This window comes from Mustela erminea, chromosome 19 (genome assembly GCF_009829155.1).
Source record: "Mustela erminea isolate mMusErm1 chromosome 19, mMusErm1.Pri, whole genome shotgun sequence".
NCBI classification, from domain to species: Eukaryota; Metazoa; Chordata; class Mammalia; order Carnivora; family Mustelidae; genus Mustela; species Mustela erminea.
In genome coordinates, this window is record NC_045632.1 from 16,927,868 (window position 1) to 16,945,832 (window position 17,965).

The window sequence follows — 17,965 nt, forward strand, 5'->3', positions numbered from 1 at the left end:
TCTCTGCCTACTTGTGATTCCTGTCAGATAAAGAAATAAAATCTTTAAAAAAAATACTAGATCTTTCCATTTGCCACATCATGGATGGCTCTAAAAGGTATAATGCTGTGAAATAAGTCAGACCAAGTAACAAATACATAATTTCACTCATATGTGGAATCTAAGAAACAAAATTAATGAGTAAAGAAACAAAAATGAAATCAAACCTATAAATAAAGAACGAGGTGATGGTTGCCATAGGGGAGGTGGATAAAATGGATGAAGGGGAGTGGGGGGAGATACAGGCTTTCAGTTATGAAATGAATGAATCATGGGAATAAAAAGTATAGTATAGGGAATCTAGTCAGTGATAATGTAGTACTATTGTGTGGTGCCAGATGATAGCTCCATTTGTGGTGAGCATAGTATAACATAGAGGAAGTTGAGTCACTATGTTGTACACTTGGGACATAATGTAATGTGTGTCAACTATAGTTAAATAAGATAGATATAAAAACAATTGTAGAGGCAATAATGGTTTCCCAGATATGCAAAAGCTAAAGGAGTTGTTTGTCACTGAATGAACTTCATAAGAAATATTAAAGAGACATTTCTAATCAGGAAAGGCCATAACTGGATATAAGAAAATACATGAAAGAGAAGATCTCATTGACAAAGGTGATCATCTAGTAGTGGACCAACCATTTATAAAGCTGTTATTAAAGTGGCGCCTGGGTGGCTCAGTGGGTTAAGGCCTCTGCTTTCGGCTCAGGTCATGATCCCAGGGTCCTGGGATCAAGCCCCACATCGGGCTCTCTGCTCGGCGGGGAGCCTGCTTCCCCCTCTCTCTCTGTCTGCCTCTCTGCCTACTTGTGATCTCTGTCAAAAATAAATAAATAAATAAAATCTTTAAAAAAAAAGCTGTTATTAAAGACAGAATTCTGACAAAAGTAAGATGAATCATATCTACAACAGTTTTTTAAGGGTTACACACACACACACACACACACGTCAACTATGACAAAAAAACTTATTGCATGGGGGGTGGTAGTGGTGAAAAAATGTAGTGTTTTTAGAATGTGTTTAAAATTAAGAGATCACCAATCTAATATATACTGCAATGTACAAAAATAAAGAGAAAGGAATCCAAACATGAAACTAAAGAAAGTTTTTAAATCCCAAGGGACGAGGGAGAAGATGAACTACTGAAACAATAAAAAAAAAACCAACAAAATGGCAATAACACATCTATAATTACTTTAGCTGTAAATGGAATAAATGCTACAATCAAAATTAGAACAGATGAAATGTGGCTGAATGGATTAAAAGTCAATAACAATCTATATGCTGCCTACAAGAGACTTACTTCAGATCTAAAGATACAGACTAAGGCAGAATGGATGGGAAAAGATTCTATGGAAATGGAAATAATACTGGGGTAGCAATACTTAACAAAATAGTCTTTAAAGCTGAGGTGTAACAAAAGACATAGAAGTGCATTAAATAACAAATGATCAATCCAGTAAGATACAGCACTTACATTTATTTAGGTGTTCAACATTGGAATACCTAAATGTATAAATCTAGTATTTACAGACCATAATGGAAGAAATTGACAGCCATATAATAATAGCAGGGGTCTTTAACACCTCACATAAGTGGGTAGATCATCTAGATAGAAGAAAAAAAAAAGCACTGGCTTTAAGCACATTAGAACAGATGGATTTATCAGATATATACAGAACATTCCACTCCAGAATACACATTCTTCTCAAGTGGACATAGAACATTCTCCAGGATAAATCACATGTTAGGGCAGAAAACAAGTTTCAATAAATTTAAAATATTGAAGTCATTTAAGCATCTTTACCAACCACATGAATGCAATTACAAATCAAGTATTAGAAGAAAACTGGAAAAACACAAATATGTGAAGACAAAACAACATGCTGCTAAACAACCAGTGGGTCAATGAAGAAATCAAAGAGGAAATTAAAAAAAAAAATCTTCAGGCAAATAAAAATGAAAACACAATATTCAAAATCTATAGGATGCAGCAAAAATTGTTCTAACAGGAGATTATACCAGTACAGTCTCATGTCAAGAAAAAAAAAGGAAGGAAAGCTTCCAGACTCATTCTACGAGGCCAGCATTACACTGATACCTAAACCAGACATCCACAAAAGGAAGGGAGGGCTAGAGAGAAGGAGGCAGGGAGAAGAGAGAAGGAGGGAAGGAGGGAGGAAGATAATTATTTAGCAGCAATTATCCCTGATGAACATGGATGCTAAAATCCTCAACAAAATATTGGCAAACTGAATAAAAAAATACGATCAAAGAAATCATACACCATGGTCTAGTGGATGGTTCAATACATGCAAATCAATCAATGTGATATGCCACATTAACAGAGTATAAAGATCATATTATCATCAATAGATCCAGAAAAACCATATGACAAAAATTCATCATATTTATGGTAAAAACTCTCAACCAAGTGTTTATCAGGGAAAGTACATCAACATCATAAAGCTATTCATGATAAACCCAGGGCAAACATCATACTCTGTGGAGAAAAGCTAAAAGTTTTCCTCTAAGATCAGGAACAAGACAAGGATGCCCACTTTCACCATTTTTATTCATCATAGTATTGGCAATCCTAGCCATAGCAATTAGGTAAGAAAAATAAACACGGCATCCAAATCAGAAAGGAAGAAGTTAAATGGTCACTATTTGTAGATGACATGATCTTATATATAGAAAACCCTAAGACTCCACCAAAAAACTATTAGAATAAATGAATTCAGTGAAGTTGTAGGATAGAAAGTGAATATACAAAAATCTAAAATTAGTATACAAAAATCTTGCCCATCTATATACTAATTAAAAATTATCATAAAGATAAATAAGAAAAGTCTCATTTACAAATGCACTAAGAAGAATCAAGTACCTAGGGATAAATTTAACCACAGAGGAAAAAGACCTGTACTTTGAAAACTGTAAGACATGATGAAATAAACTCAAGATGGCAGAAACTTGTGGAAATATACTGTGCTCATGGATTGGAAGAATTTATACCCAAAGCAACCTACATATTCAGTATTATCCCTATCAAAATATCAATGGCTTTTTTCACAAAACTAGCACAAATGATCCTAATATTTGAAGAGAATCACAAAATACCTCAAATAACCAATGCAATCTTGAGAAAGAATAACAAAGCTGAAGGTATCACACTGTCTTATTTCAAGCTATACTACAAAGCTACAGTATCAAAATAGGATGATCCTGGCACAAAAACAGAAATATACATTAATGGAAAAATATAGGTAGCCCAGAAATAAACTCAGGCTAAAATGGCCAATTAATCTATGACCAAGGAGGTAAAAATATACAATGGTGAAAGACAGTTTCTTTCAATAAATGGACCAGTTTCTTATAGTGTATACAAAAATAAACTCACATGGATTAAAGACTTAAATTGAGACCTGATACCATAAGATTCCTAGAACAAAGGCAGTAAACTCTGACATCAGTCTTAGCAATATCTTTTTTGATCTCCTTAGGCAAGGAGAACAAAAAGAACAATATACAATGGATTACATAAACGAGAAGGCTATTATACAGCAAAGGAGACCATCAATAAAAAGAAAGGCAGGGTGCCTGGGTGGCTCGGTGGGTTAAAGCCTCTGTGTTCGGTCCGGTCATGATCCCAGGGTCCTGGGATCTAGCCCCACATCAGGCTCTCTGCTCAGGGAGCCTTCTTCCCCTCCCCTCTCTCTGCCTGCCTCTCCGTCTACTTGTGATCTCTTGTCAAATAAATAAATAAAATCTTTAAAAAAAAATAAAAAGAAAGGCAACCTACTGAATGAATGTATTTTCCAGTAGTATGTCTGATAAACAGTCAACATTCAAAATATTTAAAAATCTCATACAACTCAACATAAAAGTAATCTGATTAAAAGTGGGCAGAAAATCTGAATACACATTTTTCCAAGGAAGATGACACATGAATAGATGCTCAATATCACTTAACTATCAGGGAAATGCAAGTAAAAACCACAATATGATATTAACTCCTATCTATCAGAATGGCTTTAAAAAAAAAGACGTTTGGTGATGATGTGATGAAAAGGGAGCTCTTGTGCACTGTCAGCGTGAATGTAAATTGGTATATCACTACGGGAAATAAAACTGCTATAGGGGCCAGTAATTCTAGTTATTTATCTGGAGAAAATGAAAACACAATTAGAAAAGACATATGTACCCCTATGCTCATCACGGAAGCAACCTAAATGTCTAAGGATAGATGAATGGATAAATAAGATGTGACATCTTTAAAACAATATTACTCAGCCATAAAAATCCAAAATATTGCTAACTGCAACAACACTGATGAGTCTAGAGGACATTATGCTAAGTAATTCAGATAGAAAAAAACAAATACTGTATTATTTCACTTATATGTGACAACTAAAAAACAAATGAAAAAATCTCATGACCCTGAGACCATGACTTGAGCCAGATGCGTAACTGACTGAGCTACTCAGGCACCCTGATTCCATTTATAATGTGTTTTTTGTTTTGTTTTGTTTTGTTTTGTTTTGTTTGTTGTTGTTGTAAAGCGAGCAGGGCACACAGGGGGATCAGCAGAGGGAGAGGGACAAAGATTCCCAAGCAGGCTCCCTGCCCAGCACAGAGCCTGATGCAGGGCTCGATCTCCCAACCCTGGGATCATAACCTGAGCCAAATCAAGAGTCAACCCTTAACTGACTGAGCCACCCAGGTGCCCCTGTAAAGCACTCTTGATAGGACATGATTATAGAAGAGATTACTGCTTGCCAAAGGGGTTAAAGGTGTGACAGCAAAGGGTTAGAACAAGGGATCTTTGTGGTGGTGGAAGTTCTGTATGTTGATTGTGGTGGCAGAGAAATCAACAGGAGATAAAACCATATATAACTACATGGACACATACACGAGTGCATGTAGAACCACGGATACCTGAAAACATGTACAGATCATGCCAATGTCAAACTTGATATTATACTTGAATTATGTAAAATGTTAATATTAGGGTAATCTGGATGTAGGACACACGAACTAAACAGTACTATAGAGTATTATTTTGGCAACCTCCTATAAATCATTATTTCTAAATAAAAACATCTTTTTAAGAAAAAAGGTTTATTTATTGGAGAAAGTGGGGGAAGGGGTAGAGAGGTAGAGGGGCAGAGGGAGAATCTCAAACAGACTCAGAGGTGAGCACAGAGCCTGTTGCAGGGCGTGATATCATAGCGTGAGCTGAAACCAAGAGTCCAATGCTGAGCCAAATGTACCACCCAGGTGCCCCAATAAAGACATCTTTTCAAAGTCCCAGTAGAAAACAAAGAGATAAAATAATGAATCAGCTATTCACAGAAAAGGATATTTGAGTTCAATAAATATTTGAAAGGTCTAAATATAAAACATTTTAGATCTGATATAGGGAAGTGAGCTTTCATATCCGCTGGCCACATACCTCACAATGTCTAAAATCACGAGCATCTGCACCCTCATTTAAGGATTCAGAAACCAAATAAAGCTTTGTTGAGATATGCTAAATATTCTTCTCTGATACAGGCATCTATACTTGGCTTGACACTGTCAGAATATTAATCATGTTTTACAGTATGTATGAAGGGCCAGTCTCTCCTCAATCTGAAACCAAGCCAAATGTAGGTGATTTTTTTTTCCCAGATGACGAGCCAATTATGTCAAGAATTGACTATTTCTTTTGTTTCTTCACTGCTTTCAGCATAGAGAATTTGTGTTTGAAATAAAAATAAAAATTTTAAAATTCCCAGCAAGTAAATGCTATGTATATACTGCTGGTTTTTATTATCTAAGTTAACATTGTGAGGAGAGGGTAAGCAAAGTATCATCTTAATTGTTTGGTTTGTGTATTAGTAAAGATAGTCTTCTATAAATGTTAGTATTTGGTCATAGACAATCAATTTTTAAGTTGTTTCTATAGGTCGTGTCCTTCTCCCATTTGATTCTTATTTTAGAGAAACAGGAAAATAAGGCCAAAGAAGAATACAAAAGATAGCAACATATCTTAACAACCAGATTTGTTACCACCATATTTGCTTTCATTCTTTCGTTTTTTAATTAAAGAAATGTTACAGATAAATATAACAATTCCATCTAAACCTCTCTCACTTCCACCAAGGCAACCAATGTCATAAATGAATATATGACCAACACACAGTACTGTTCTTTGCATTATTTTATTAAACTTATACAAATGTTACATCTTTTCATTGTACATTTTGCTTTTTTTTCTCTCAATATTTATATTGTGATCTAGGTACTATGTGTCAAATTTGTACCTTCTCTCTAAATACTGTATTCTATCATAACAATAATTACATGATATTAATCTATCCTTCTACTAATGAGAATCTGTTATGTCCAATTTAGTGTAATACAAACCACGATGAACATAGAGATGTGTATCTTCGTGCCCGTATCTGTGTGCAATACACCAAAATAGAAATGGCTATTTCATATTTATGTGTTCTTAGAGTGATCCAGTTACTCTAAAGTAATAAATCTATTTCATTTTCATCAGAGTTTTAGAATTTTGCTTTTTATATTCTAGTCTTCAGTCGATCTGGATTTTATTTTTATATATAGTATAAAGTAGACAACTGTCATTTTTTGTTCAAATGAATCTTCTGTTTATTGAATAGGCCATTCTTTCTCCAATGACTTTTCAATAGCAATACCATACAAAAAATTTCCTTATCTCCTTTCTTCAATCCTTGTTTTGTTTCCACTGATTCATTTATTTAGCAAGAACACATTGTTTAGATACCAGCTTTAAATATGTGATGCTATCTGGTAGACTGTGTTTTCTCTTGTTTTTCACTTGTTTCAGCTATTTGTAGTCCTTTATGTTCTCATAATCAGTTTGTGAAATTCTTAAAATTTAGTGAAAACTTAGAATGGAAGTACCTTAAAGATTTGTGAATTTATATTTTTGAAAATGTGTTTTCAGTGTTATTTTTCTCAGAATTTCAGGTCCTACTTTATGTCCTTCAAAATGTTTTTTGTAACTTTATATATATGTGTGTCTTGTAATTGCTGTTGTGTTATCCTTAGACATTTTATATCAACACATTATCCAATTAACTATTTCCTGTATAGGAGGATATTTTTATAGTTTCTTCCTTCCCCAAAAATCTTCTTTTTCTTGCTTAACATACTGGCTACAAAAGGAGCTCAACTGTAATGCTGATATGCTCGTAGCAGACATCTTGTTTCATATTTTAATAAGAATCCTGAATAAGTATCAACAGAGGTCTACCAAGGTTTTTGATGTTCAACTTATTTGTTACACAATTTGTCACATATAAGAATTCTCATGTTTCACAATTGTGTGACTTCTTCAAAAGGCTTTCCACATTCATAGTTTTCTGCTCTAAAATCAATTATGTAATGTGAAAGGAGATGCTAATTCTGAAGGCTTTTCCATCTTCACAATATTCATAGTGTTTCTATTTCTACTGAGTATGAATTCTCTGGTGTCTAACAAGGTGTGACTTTTGGCTAAAAGCCTTACCACACTCATTACAATGATAAGGCTTCTCACCTGTATGTTTTCTCATATGAAGTGTAAGAGATGAGATTTGAGAGAAGGCTTTTCCACATTTACTACAGTCAAAGGGTTTCTCACCTGTGTGACCTCGTATATGTATAGTAAGGGATGAGCTTTGGGAGAAGGCTTTTCCACATTTATTACATTCATAGGGTTTCTCACCTGTATGACCTCTCATGTGTACAATAAGAGAAGTTCTTTGAGAGAAAGCTTTTCCACATTCATTACATACATAGGGCTTCTCACCAGTATGACTTCTCATATGTAAATTGAGCAGTGAACACTGAGAGAAGGCTTTCCCACATTTATCACATTCATAAGGCTTTTCTCCGGTGTGACTTCTCAGATGAAGAGTAAGAGATGCAATTTGAGAAAAGGCTTTACCACATTCATTACAATCATAAGGCTTCTCTCCAGTGTGAACTTTCTGATGTGTAATAAAGTTTTGTTTTTGACTGAAGGCTTTACCACATTCATTACATTCATAGGGTTTCTCTCCAGAATGAATTTTTTCATGGGCAATGAGATTTGATTTCTGGCTAAAGGCTTTGCCACATTCCTTACATATGTAGGGTTTTTCTCCAGTGTGAATTCTCTGGTGTCTAACAAGATTTGACATCTGAATGAAAGCTTTCCCACATTCATTACATTCATAAGGTTTCTCTCTAGTATGAATCTTCTGGTGTGTAATGAAGTTTTTCTTGTGGCTGAAGGCTTTTCTACATTCCTTACATTCATAAGGTTTTTCACCAGTATGACTTCTCATATGTACAGTAAGGGCTGAACTTTGAGAGAAGGATTTTCCACATTCATTACATTCATAGGGTTTCTCACCTGTATGAATTCTTACATGTATAATAAGCATAGAAAACTGAGAGAAGGCTTTTCCACATTTATCACATTTGTAAGGTTTTTCTCCTGTGTGACTTCTCATATGAAGTGCAAGGGATGCAATTCGAGGGAAGGCTTTACCACATTCATTACATGCATAAGGTTTCTCCCCAGTATGAACTTTCTGATGTGCAGTGAGGCTTTGCTTCTGGCTGAATGCTTTCCCACACTCATTACATTCATATGGTTTCTCTCCAGTATGAATTTTTTCATGATCAATGAGATTTGATTTCTGGCTGAACGATTTCCCACATTCCTTACATGCATAGGGTTTCTCCCCAGTATGGATTCTTTGATGTCTAATGAGATTTGACATTTTAATGAAAGCTTTCCCACATTCGTTACAATCATAAGACTGCTCCCTACTATGAATTTTATGATGTTTAATGAGTTTTTCCTTGTGGCTGAAAGCTTTTCTACACTTTTTACATTCATAAGGTTTCTCTCCAGTATGAATTCTCAGGTGTCTGATGAGGTCCAAAGTTTGACTGAATCCTTTCCCACAATGATTACACTTAAAGGGAGTTACTGCAAGATGGGATGGATTAATGCAAAATGATTTCATAGGTTCATTAAATTCAGAATGTTCCTTTCTTATAAGGATTCTATTATGATGACAGTCAAAATTATTATGTTCTAAACAATTTCCAAACAAGTCATATTCATAGAGATTGTGACTGGAAGGAAAAAAGTCCAAGTTAAGGGGAAATGCATTTGCAAATTTCTTATGACATTCATTGACTTTTTCTTCAGTCAGTGTTTTTGTGTATTTATCTTCAAATTGTGTCAAAAGTCTGTCCTGGATTTTCTGATGCTCAATCCCCCACATTTCTCCTAAAACAGATTGCAAATAAATATCACTTGAAAAATTTTCCAATATTGTAAAATGAAGAAAATTTCAGGAAATATGCTATCATGGGATTGATTCTTGGTTTATGGTTTAGTTCCCCATTATAAAGCAAATTTCAGGTGTGTAGATCTCCTATTTTTGAAGCTTTAGGAGATCCCAGGAAAAATATGAGTCGAGGAAAATAGGAATACAGATAGCTTTGATTGGGTTTAAAAATGGGATCTGAAACAAAACTGGATAAATAAAAGGGAGAGTGCAGAATGTACAAACAAAGTAAGAAAAAATGACAGAGGAAGAAAATAGGAAGTTAATTATAAAACTATTTTGTAGGACTCTATTAAAATAAGCTTTTACAAACTGCTTAACATAAATAATTTTCTGGAAAATGCAAATTACCAAAACTGACCCTGTAAGAGGTAGAAAACCTGTATGAACCAACTTCCACAAAATAAAGTGAAAAATATGACAAAGCAATCCCATAAAAACAAATCCAAAAGGCCCACAGAGATCCACATGGGAATTTGAACATTTAGGGGACATTTGCTTTCATGATTTGCAAAAACGTTATAAATATAGAAAAGAGAATTTCCCATTTTTGTGTGTGTAAAATGTAACAATACCAAAACATGAAAAAGATAACCAAAAAAAACAAACTACACACCAACTTCACTTATGAATATCAATGTAAAAATTCTACCTAAAACATCAAAATAACCCAGAAGGAAAAAAAAAGTGACCTCGAGAACATTAAATATGTTACATCATATTTGTGTAGGTTTTAAGGTACAGAAGTATGTTTTACTATTAGGAAAATCTATTTTACTATTTTTTAACTATTTTACTATTTTTACTATCTGTTTTACTATTAGAAAAATCTACTTCTAAAATCTAATCATTTCCAAAGATATTTTTAAAAATGATAAAACTAAACATCAATTTTCCACAATGAAACTTTCAAAAAATGGGAATACTTATTTAACTTGGGAAAAAGTACAGTGCAACTTCAACAGCACTATATTTAATAAGAAAAATCTACCCCCAGCCAAAAAAAGCCCAAAAAAGAAAAATCCCAAAGCACTGACATAATAAAAAGTACTATCAGCACTATTATTACAGTACTGTGTAGTGCCCTGAGACACAAAATCACAAAATGTGGAAAGGAAAGGTAAGATTAACATTTTTGTCAAGAATAAAACAATTTACATGCAAGATCAAAAGTGAAAAATTATTATAAAAGTAAAAACATCATTAAATTCATTATATTTTAGAAATTAATAGTTTCAGTAACATTCATAAATACAAAGAACTATTTAGAAAACATAACAGAAGACTATACTTACAATCACAACAAAAAATAGAAAAATATGGGAATTTAGTAAGATCCCAAGATTTTCAGAAAATTAAAATGTGCACACAGATTTGATCAAATGGAAAGGTGCTACAGGTTGAATTGTGTGTACTGCAAAAAAGATATGTTGAAATCCTAATTCCCAGTACCTCAGAATGTGAAGTTAGTTGGAAAAAGATGCAATTAGTTAAAATCAGGTCATACCAGAGTAGGTAGCTCATAATGTGACTGGTGTTCTGACAGAAAGGATGCAATGTGAACAGACAAACACAGGGAGAACATAATGTGAGAATAAAGACACAGGCTGGCCTTGTGCCATTGCAAGCCAAGGAATGTCTAGGGCTACCAGAAGCTGAAAGAGGGAAGAAAGGATCCTTCCTCTATAGATTTCAGAGGGACATGGCCTGGCAACACCTTGATTTAGGATTTCTAGCCTCCAGAACTGTGAGAATAAATTCCTGTTATTCTAAGCCACCCAGTTTGTGGTACTTCATTATGGCAGCCCTAGGAAACTAAGAAAATCACATTGCTGGAAAAGAACATTCACCCACAAAAATGACGTTTATTCACAAGCTAACCTATCAATGTAATTTCATTAAAAATATTTGAAAATACAGGTTACATACAGCTCAAAGGAAAACAATGCTAGGGGTTACCACCTTAGGAAATGTGTAAGAGAAGAGCTATTTTTCAATATGTATCCTTTTGTACTTTAGAGTTTTTATACTATAAGCATGTATTATGTATTTTAAAAAGTAAGTAAAATTGTTCTGAGTACTGCACTAATAAAGTGAGAACAAACAATGGGCAGATAAAAAATCAAAGAGTTGGAACATAAAATTGGAAGAGCCTACTTAGCATGACTGGATAGGGAGTAGGTAAGGTGAGCAGAAGGGAAAACAACGAGGGAGAAATTAAGCTTAAATATGGTATAATAAATACATGAATTTATTTCATCCAACCCCAAATCACACCAATGTGAGATAAAGAAAAACGCATAAACTAACAAAGACTATCCAAGAATAGATGGAAGACCATTCTCTTAAGAAATGGAAGCAGAGGGTGCCTGGGTGGCTCAGTGGGTTAAAGCCTCTGCCTTCAGCTCAGGTCATGATCCCAGGGTCCTGGGATCGAGTCCCACATCGGTCTCTCTGCTCAGCGGGAGCCTGCTTCCTCCTCTCTCTCTCTCTGCCTGCCTCTCTGCCTACTTGTGATCTCTGTCAAATAAATAAATAAAATATTAAAAAAAAAAAAAGAAATGGAAGCAGAAATGCTGTCAAGTCAGGAACATGAGGCAGAGGATACAAAATAAAGGAACTGCCTCAAGCATAGAGTAACTACAAACCTACCTACTTACTGAAGGATAACATTCAGTTCCCTGTTGCTGCTTAGCTCCGAGGTTGGAAAATGGAGATTTTTCTCCCTCTCTGCCAGACTGATAATAAAGGAAGGGAAAATTCCTGTGCAACTGTAAAGCAGGTAAACTTAAGAGACCTGGTTGCACATTACACATGTGAAAAGGCAGAATACTAGCCTTTTGGGTAACTTAGGAGAAAAAGAGAAGTCCCATTAAGCAAATGATGTTGAAGGTCAGATTAGGCTGCTGAAGTACATCCAAAGAGAAATGAAAAAGAATTGATTCCACAACAATAAAGGGCTTCAATATGAAAAACAGATGCATTCATATACAAGAATTGGTAAACTTTTTTCTTAACGTGTCAGATAGTAAATGTTTTAGGCTTTGTGGGTCATACAGTCTTTGATGCAACTATTCAAGTTTGCCATTATAATGTGAAAGCAATCCTACACAAGATGTAAATGACTGGGTGTGGCTATGTTTTAATAAAACTGTATTTTCAAAAATAAGAGGCAGGCTTACAAACCATAGTATAGTTTGCTGATGATCCCTGTTCTAGATCAGAGTACTCATTTTCTTTCCCTAACATTACCCTTTTTTTAAAAAGCAAGTCAAGGAAGAACTAGCCTACCACTAAAAATGAGAAGGTGCTAAACCAGATCTATAAGATGTATTACAAAAGAAAAAACGTAAAAGAAACATGATATAAAGAAAGCAGAAAAAAGGCACCAGCTAAAACAATTATGGCACACAGTAAATGAAAATGTTGGCTATTTCCACAAATGGCAAAGCTTAATGATAATAAATCTATAAATCAAGAGCTGAAAATATAAACAAATGAGGTGAAAATAAGAAAACAGAAAGGGATAGGTGAAAAAAATAAGTGGTAGAACCAAGGAAAGAAATGGAAGAGAAAAATAAAACCAAGCAAAATGAAGAATACCATGGAAATGTGGGGGAAAAGAGACTAGGTAGTACTTTTAGTATTGAAATTATGGTAGGGTAGCCTCACAGTGAAGAATAAGCTAATGGTAAGACAAATTCTGATGCATCACTGGGCTTACGTAAAGTAGCATAAATCTCCAAGACCACCACAACACACTCCACCAACCACACCTGAATACCATACACTAAAAAATGAATAAAACAAAAACAAACAAGTATTAGGCAAAATCAGGTCTGCAAGAGGGTTTTAGAAAGCAAGTGGGAAGATGAATTTGACTTGACTTCCTAGACAAATGAAAGCCTATTAACTGAAGCATAAGCTTCAGGCCAGGAATAAGGAAAAGAAGATCAACTGAGGTTCCTACAAAATGCCAGCATATTCAAAGAATGGTCAACTGGTCTTCACTTGGTAATGGCTGTTGGCATCTATCAGAAGCACATAGGAATCATCTTTGGAAGAATGCAACCCCAATTTAGGACAACAAGATTATTGCAAAAAGGTTTAAAAATGCTGAATTCACAATCAGCAGTCATCAAGCATGTGAAGAATCAAGTACAATAAGCAAATCATCAAAACAATGTATTTAAACCTGAGGACATAAAATATTAGAATTGTCAGATACAAAAAAACAGAAGAGCTACATAGAATATCTTGAAAAAAGCAAAGGATAAAAACACAAACATGAACAAGCCACAAAAATCAGGGGCGAGAAGGACATAGGAGAAAAAAAGCCAAAAAAAAAAAAAAAAAAAAAAAGAAAAGCAAACGAAATAAAAGATGAATAGACACAGTTGAAAAAGGAATGAGTAAATCTGAAGATATCTAAGGTAATTACTGAGAACTCAACACAGAAAGGGAGACACAAAATAGTAAAGGAAATGAAAAAAAAAATGGAGGAAAAAAGATCTAGCCTCTGTCTTAGGAGTCCCAGAAGGAGATGTAGAGAGAATGAAGTAAGTCAATATCTGATGATGTTGGCTAAGAAATCTACAGCGTTAAGGAAGACAAAAATAAGAGCATCATGGGAAATGTTATACTAATAGATTGGAAAATACAGATGAAACAAGTTGTTAAATAGACCACCTTGGAACATCAGTGTATAGTAAAACTTTACAGATACAGAGCAAACAAGTATTTATGGAAATTAGGTTGTTCAACTCTGTAAAAATTAATTTGAAAACCAGAATTAAGTAGGTAATTTTCTAGAACAATATAACCTATTACCAAAAACTAATGCCAAAAGATACAAAACACCTATAGAGAACAGTATAAAGTAACAATGGATAAAAGCTGTCAAGAGCACTTTACCTCAATAACCCACAAGGTCCAAATAGGTGAACAAGTAAGATAAACCAAAATTTTAAGGGAGTTATATGCTATTACATATAGCATCCAAAGCCTGAAAAAGTTTGAACAATTATTTAAATTCATGGTAAAAATGTAAGCATGAGTAATTACGAAGAAGTATGAAGACATAATTCACCTATATACATGAATGAAAAAATCATAGGATAATCTCTTGTAAGGAAAGATTATTTTAACTAAATGAACATTAAAAAAAAACTTAAGGTTCCAAAAGTACCTCAAAGAGGAATGTCCAACTGTGAAAAAGATACAAAAGATAAAAGGCTTCTTACATCAATATAGTCATATAAATTAAAAATTCAACAGAAAAACAGGCAAAAGACATAGGCCATTTATAAAGAAATACAGAGCTTAAACATATGAAAACATCCTCGATTTCACTCATAATAAAGGGAATACAAATTCAAACAAAAATGAATTGTTTTTCACCTATCAAATTGGGAAAGTTTTTAAAAATGCTAAGACTATGTCGGCAGAAATCCCTGGTAGAAATAAAAATGTAGTTTCTTTGGAGAGCAAAAGAAGACTTGGCACTATCTACTACCAAATTAGAAATATATGCACATATGTGTATATACATATTGCCTATATGTGTATGTATATGTATGTGGGTCTATGTGTGTATATAAATACATGTGCAGACAACTGTGTGCACAAATACATGGCAAATGCAGCAGAAAAATAAAGCTATGAGAAAAGTATCACGGACTTGAAAACTTACTGAGTAAAACAGCTGTAGCCATTACTGAAGTATGAAAGCAAAAGCTAAAAATACAGTGGGAAATGTAACTAAGTACAAAATAAAATACTAAGGTATTTATAATAGAAGGAAGAAAAAGTTTTTAACATAAACGTCAACAGTTTAGTTGAGCAACTGGTTATGTGAATATGCGAATGCAAAATGAAAGAATCCTATGTAACAAGGTGGGCAGAGAGACTGAAGATGCTAGTAACAGAATGATTGTCAAAGTAAAGCTGGAAATGAATTAGGAAATGCTAACACACAGATAAAAAGGCCAACTAGTCCTTTAAGTTCTGTGGAAAGAAGAATGTTATCTAGAAAAGACATCTTAGGTTAGTAAATTATTCACATAGACTATTATTACTTAAAAGTCTACCGTCTCTAGGAAAATATATTTGGAGAACATTTCAGAGGGGTCAACTATTCATGGATTAACCATTAAAGAGTTCTGGTCCCACCTCACCTGTCTGTTCCCTCCCTAACTAACCTGGATAGTGTCTCCTTAACACTTCTTCCTCCACCACCCAAGGCTCCTCTTCTTGCTCCAACTTGAAAATCACATCAGGTTTGGTGAATGGACAGCCTGTCAAGGGAAGTAACATAAGATTTGGGCATAAACACCAGGAACAAAAAAATCATTCAACATCTCAGAACACTGAAAAAAAAAAAAATCATTCAAGAATTGACACTGGCCCAGGGAAACCAGGCTTTCTGAAGGATAAGGACATGGTTTGTGGGGATGCTGCCCCTGAAACATAAGGGGGATGACCATTTGTTTTGAAAGCTGCAGCACATATATTCATGTAAGCAAAGGCACCTCAAGGCGAAACCAGTCTAACATTTAAAGGTTCCACACATTTCAGAAATTTGGGGGAAAAGTATTTTACTCCCAGAATTTGAGTTATACAAGAAACTACCCTTACCCACTGTGATTAAGTTGTTATAGTTTTCTAGCATCACATTCCGGTACAGGTTCCTCTGAGCAGGATCCAACTGCTGCCACTCTTCCTGGGTGAAGTCAATAGCCACATCTTTGAATGTCACTGTTCCCTGTAACAACATACTCCTACTTAATCTGAAGTCATCCATTTTAAATGATGTAGAAAACATACTGAACCAAGTTCTCAGAGTATCCAAAGGTAAGAGATTATTTAAAATTTTATGGGGTTTTGTTATTTTCTAAACAAACAACAACATAAAAAACCCAACATATTAACAACAGTCTATCAGTCTGTGTTCATTCACAGAATCAGCAAGCATGTATCTTAAATACCTACCACAGGTTTAAAGAGATCTTCGGCACCAAATTATACTGAGTGTGGAAAATGGGAGGAATATAAAACTTTACTACTTGGGAACTCACTAGATGCTTGTGACTCATTAAGGTAGGCAAAGATGAAAACTGGATTTGGGTGGAAGCAGAAACAGGGAGAGAATGATATACACAATTTGAAGTACAGTAGCAGCTGGATGTATTGCTCATTAGATCAAGAGAAATTTAGAAAAATGAGGATGTTTTGTTCATAAGCCTATAATAAGTGTATGCAGCCATGAAAATGGGAAAATGGGAAATGCTAACTTTGTTAGCAAACAACAGATAAATAAAAACAGTAAAAAAAGATTAACAAAGTTTTTTAAATGGTCTGAACCAGAATCAACTAGAAGCATGAGAAAAGAGTATCAAGAAAGCTTTAGAGTAAGTTCAGAAATGAGGTACCAGTGACAAGTTTTATGAGAGCAATATGATTTGCATATAGAAATATAATGCAATCTTCCTAGTTAAAAACTGTATCAAGAACTAATGATGTACTATACGGTGGCCAAATGAACATAATAAAAAAATAATAATACCTGAATAATAATAAAATATAAAAATAATAATAAAAAACCTGAAATGTTCAAAAGATTAACAGAGGAAAAAAATCTTCAACAGCAACAGAACAAAGAGGTCTGTCCAAACTTCCTACCCTTTGAGGAATTTCTATGAGAGACTGGGTGAGATGAAATCACCAGGAGCTAATTCACAATCCATGTTTTTAAGAATTTATTTTTAGGTCTAAAAGGACCCTATGAATATGAACATCTACTAACACAAAGGGTTCAGAGTAGGCTGTAGGATTGAAATCCTCTTTTGGAATCCTTTATAATAAGTATCAAGCCTTTGAAATAAACAGGTTTAAGAAACCAAAGGCCATATGCCTGAATAAGATATCTCTCATTTGTTTCCCTGACTCAACAACTTGATTTCCATCTATGGACAAAAGTGCTTTTGTGGGAGCTGTCAGAGCACCATACACCAAGAGGCTAAGGAGGAGACTCGCCTACTCATGCTTGGGGTAACAGGCATTTAAGAGATCAGCTCTAGGTGTGGATTTTGTAATGACCCATGAACCAATCCACCCCTCTTGGCTGAGGTCCTGGACCTTTGGAAAATACTGTCTTAGACAATCACCCATGAATAAGAGAACTTTTGTTCTCTTATGTCCCAGCATATTGCTGAGAGAAAAAAAATATGAGTTTGGACTTATCACAGGGGATAAGAAGAACAGTGTGATTTTACTCACATCACCTATCTCCCAAGGTAGCACAGTTTAGGACCATGAGGGATGTTCATGGCCAATGAACTTATCCATGGAGGAAAGTGAGAATGTATGAGTGAGCACTTGGTTTCCTAGCTGCGTGGGATAGAGCCAAAGTGGCTTATTTCTCTTTCACTGCATCCAGAGTACTTAATTCTGAGCTGCATGCCTGGAGGGTAGAATGAGTCTGGGAGAATAGCAGATAAAGAATCTCATAAGGCATTAAAGGGATCCAGATCTTACTGTGTTGCAAACTCCACTAAGAA

The 17,965-nt window shown here is 34.5% G+C and overlaps 1 protein-coding gene and 1 long non-coding RNA gene across 5 annotated transcripts in view; one reads left to right on the forward strand and one right to left on the reverse strand.

Moving 5' to 3' along the window:
- The window catches only part of LOC116579830, a 34,049-nt gene that overhangs the window by 15,059 nt on the left and 1,025 nt on the right, over positions 1-17,965 (forward strand). The gene's annotated exons all lie outside the window — the stretch shown is intronic.
- ZNF569 (zinc finger protein 569) overlaps positions 6,230-17,965 on the reverse strand; it is a 55,289-nt gene continuing 43,553 nt past the window's right edge. Inside the window, exons 4-9 of one of the 4 annotated variants that reach the window (XM_032325567.1) lie at positions 16,044-16,170; positions 15,608-15,703; positions 8,891-9,346; positions 8,681-8,722; positions 7,464-8,260; positions 6,230-7,424 (exon numbers count right to left, since the gene is read on the reverse strand). In XM_032325567.1, the coding sequence (XP_032181458.1) occupies positions 7,527-8,260; positions 8,681-8,722; positions 8,891-9,346; positions 15,608-15,703; positions 16,044-16,170 (1,455 nt within the window). In that variant the 3' untranslated portion in view covers positions 6,230-7,424; positions 7,464-7,526. Of the gene's footprint in view, positions 7,425-7,463; positions 9,347-15,607; positions 15,704-16,043; positions 16,171-17,965 lie in introns of all 4 variants that reach the window. The other 3 variants (XM_032325563.1, XM_032325564.1, XM_032325562.1) reach the window with 3 other exon arrangements.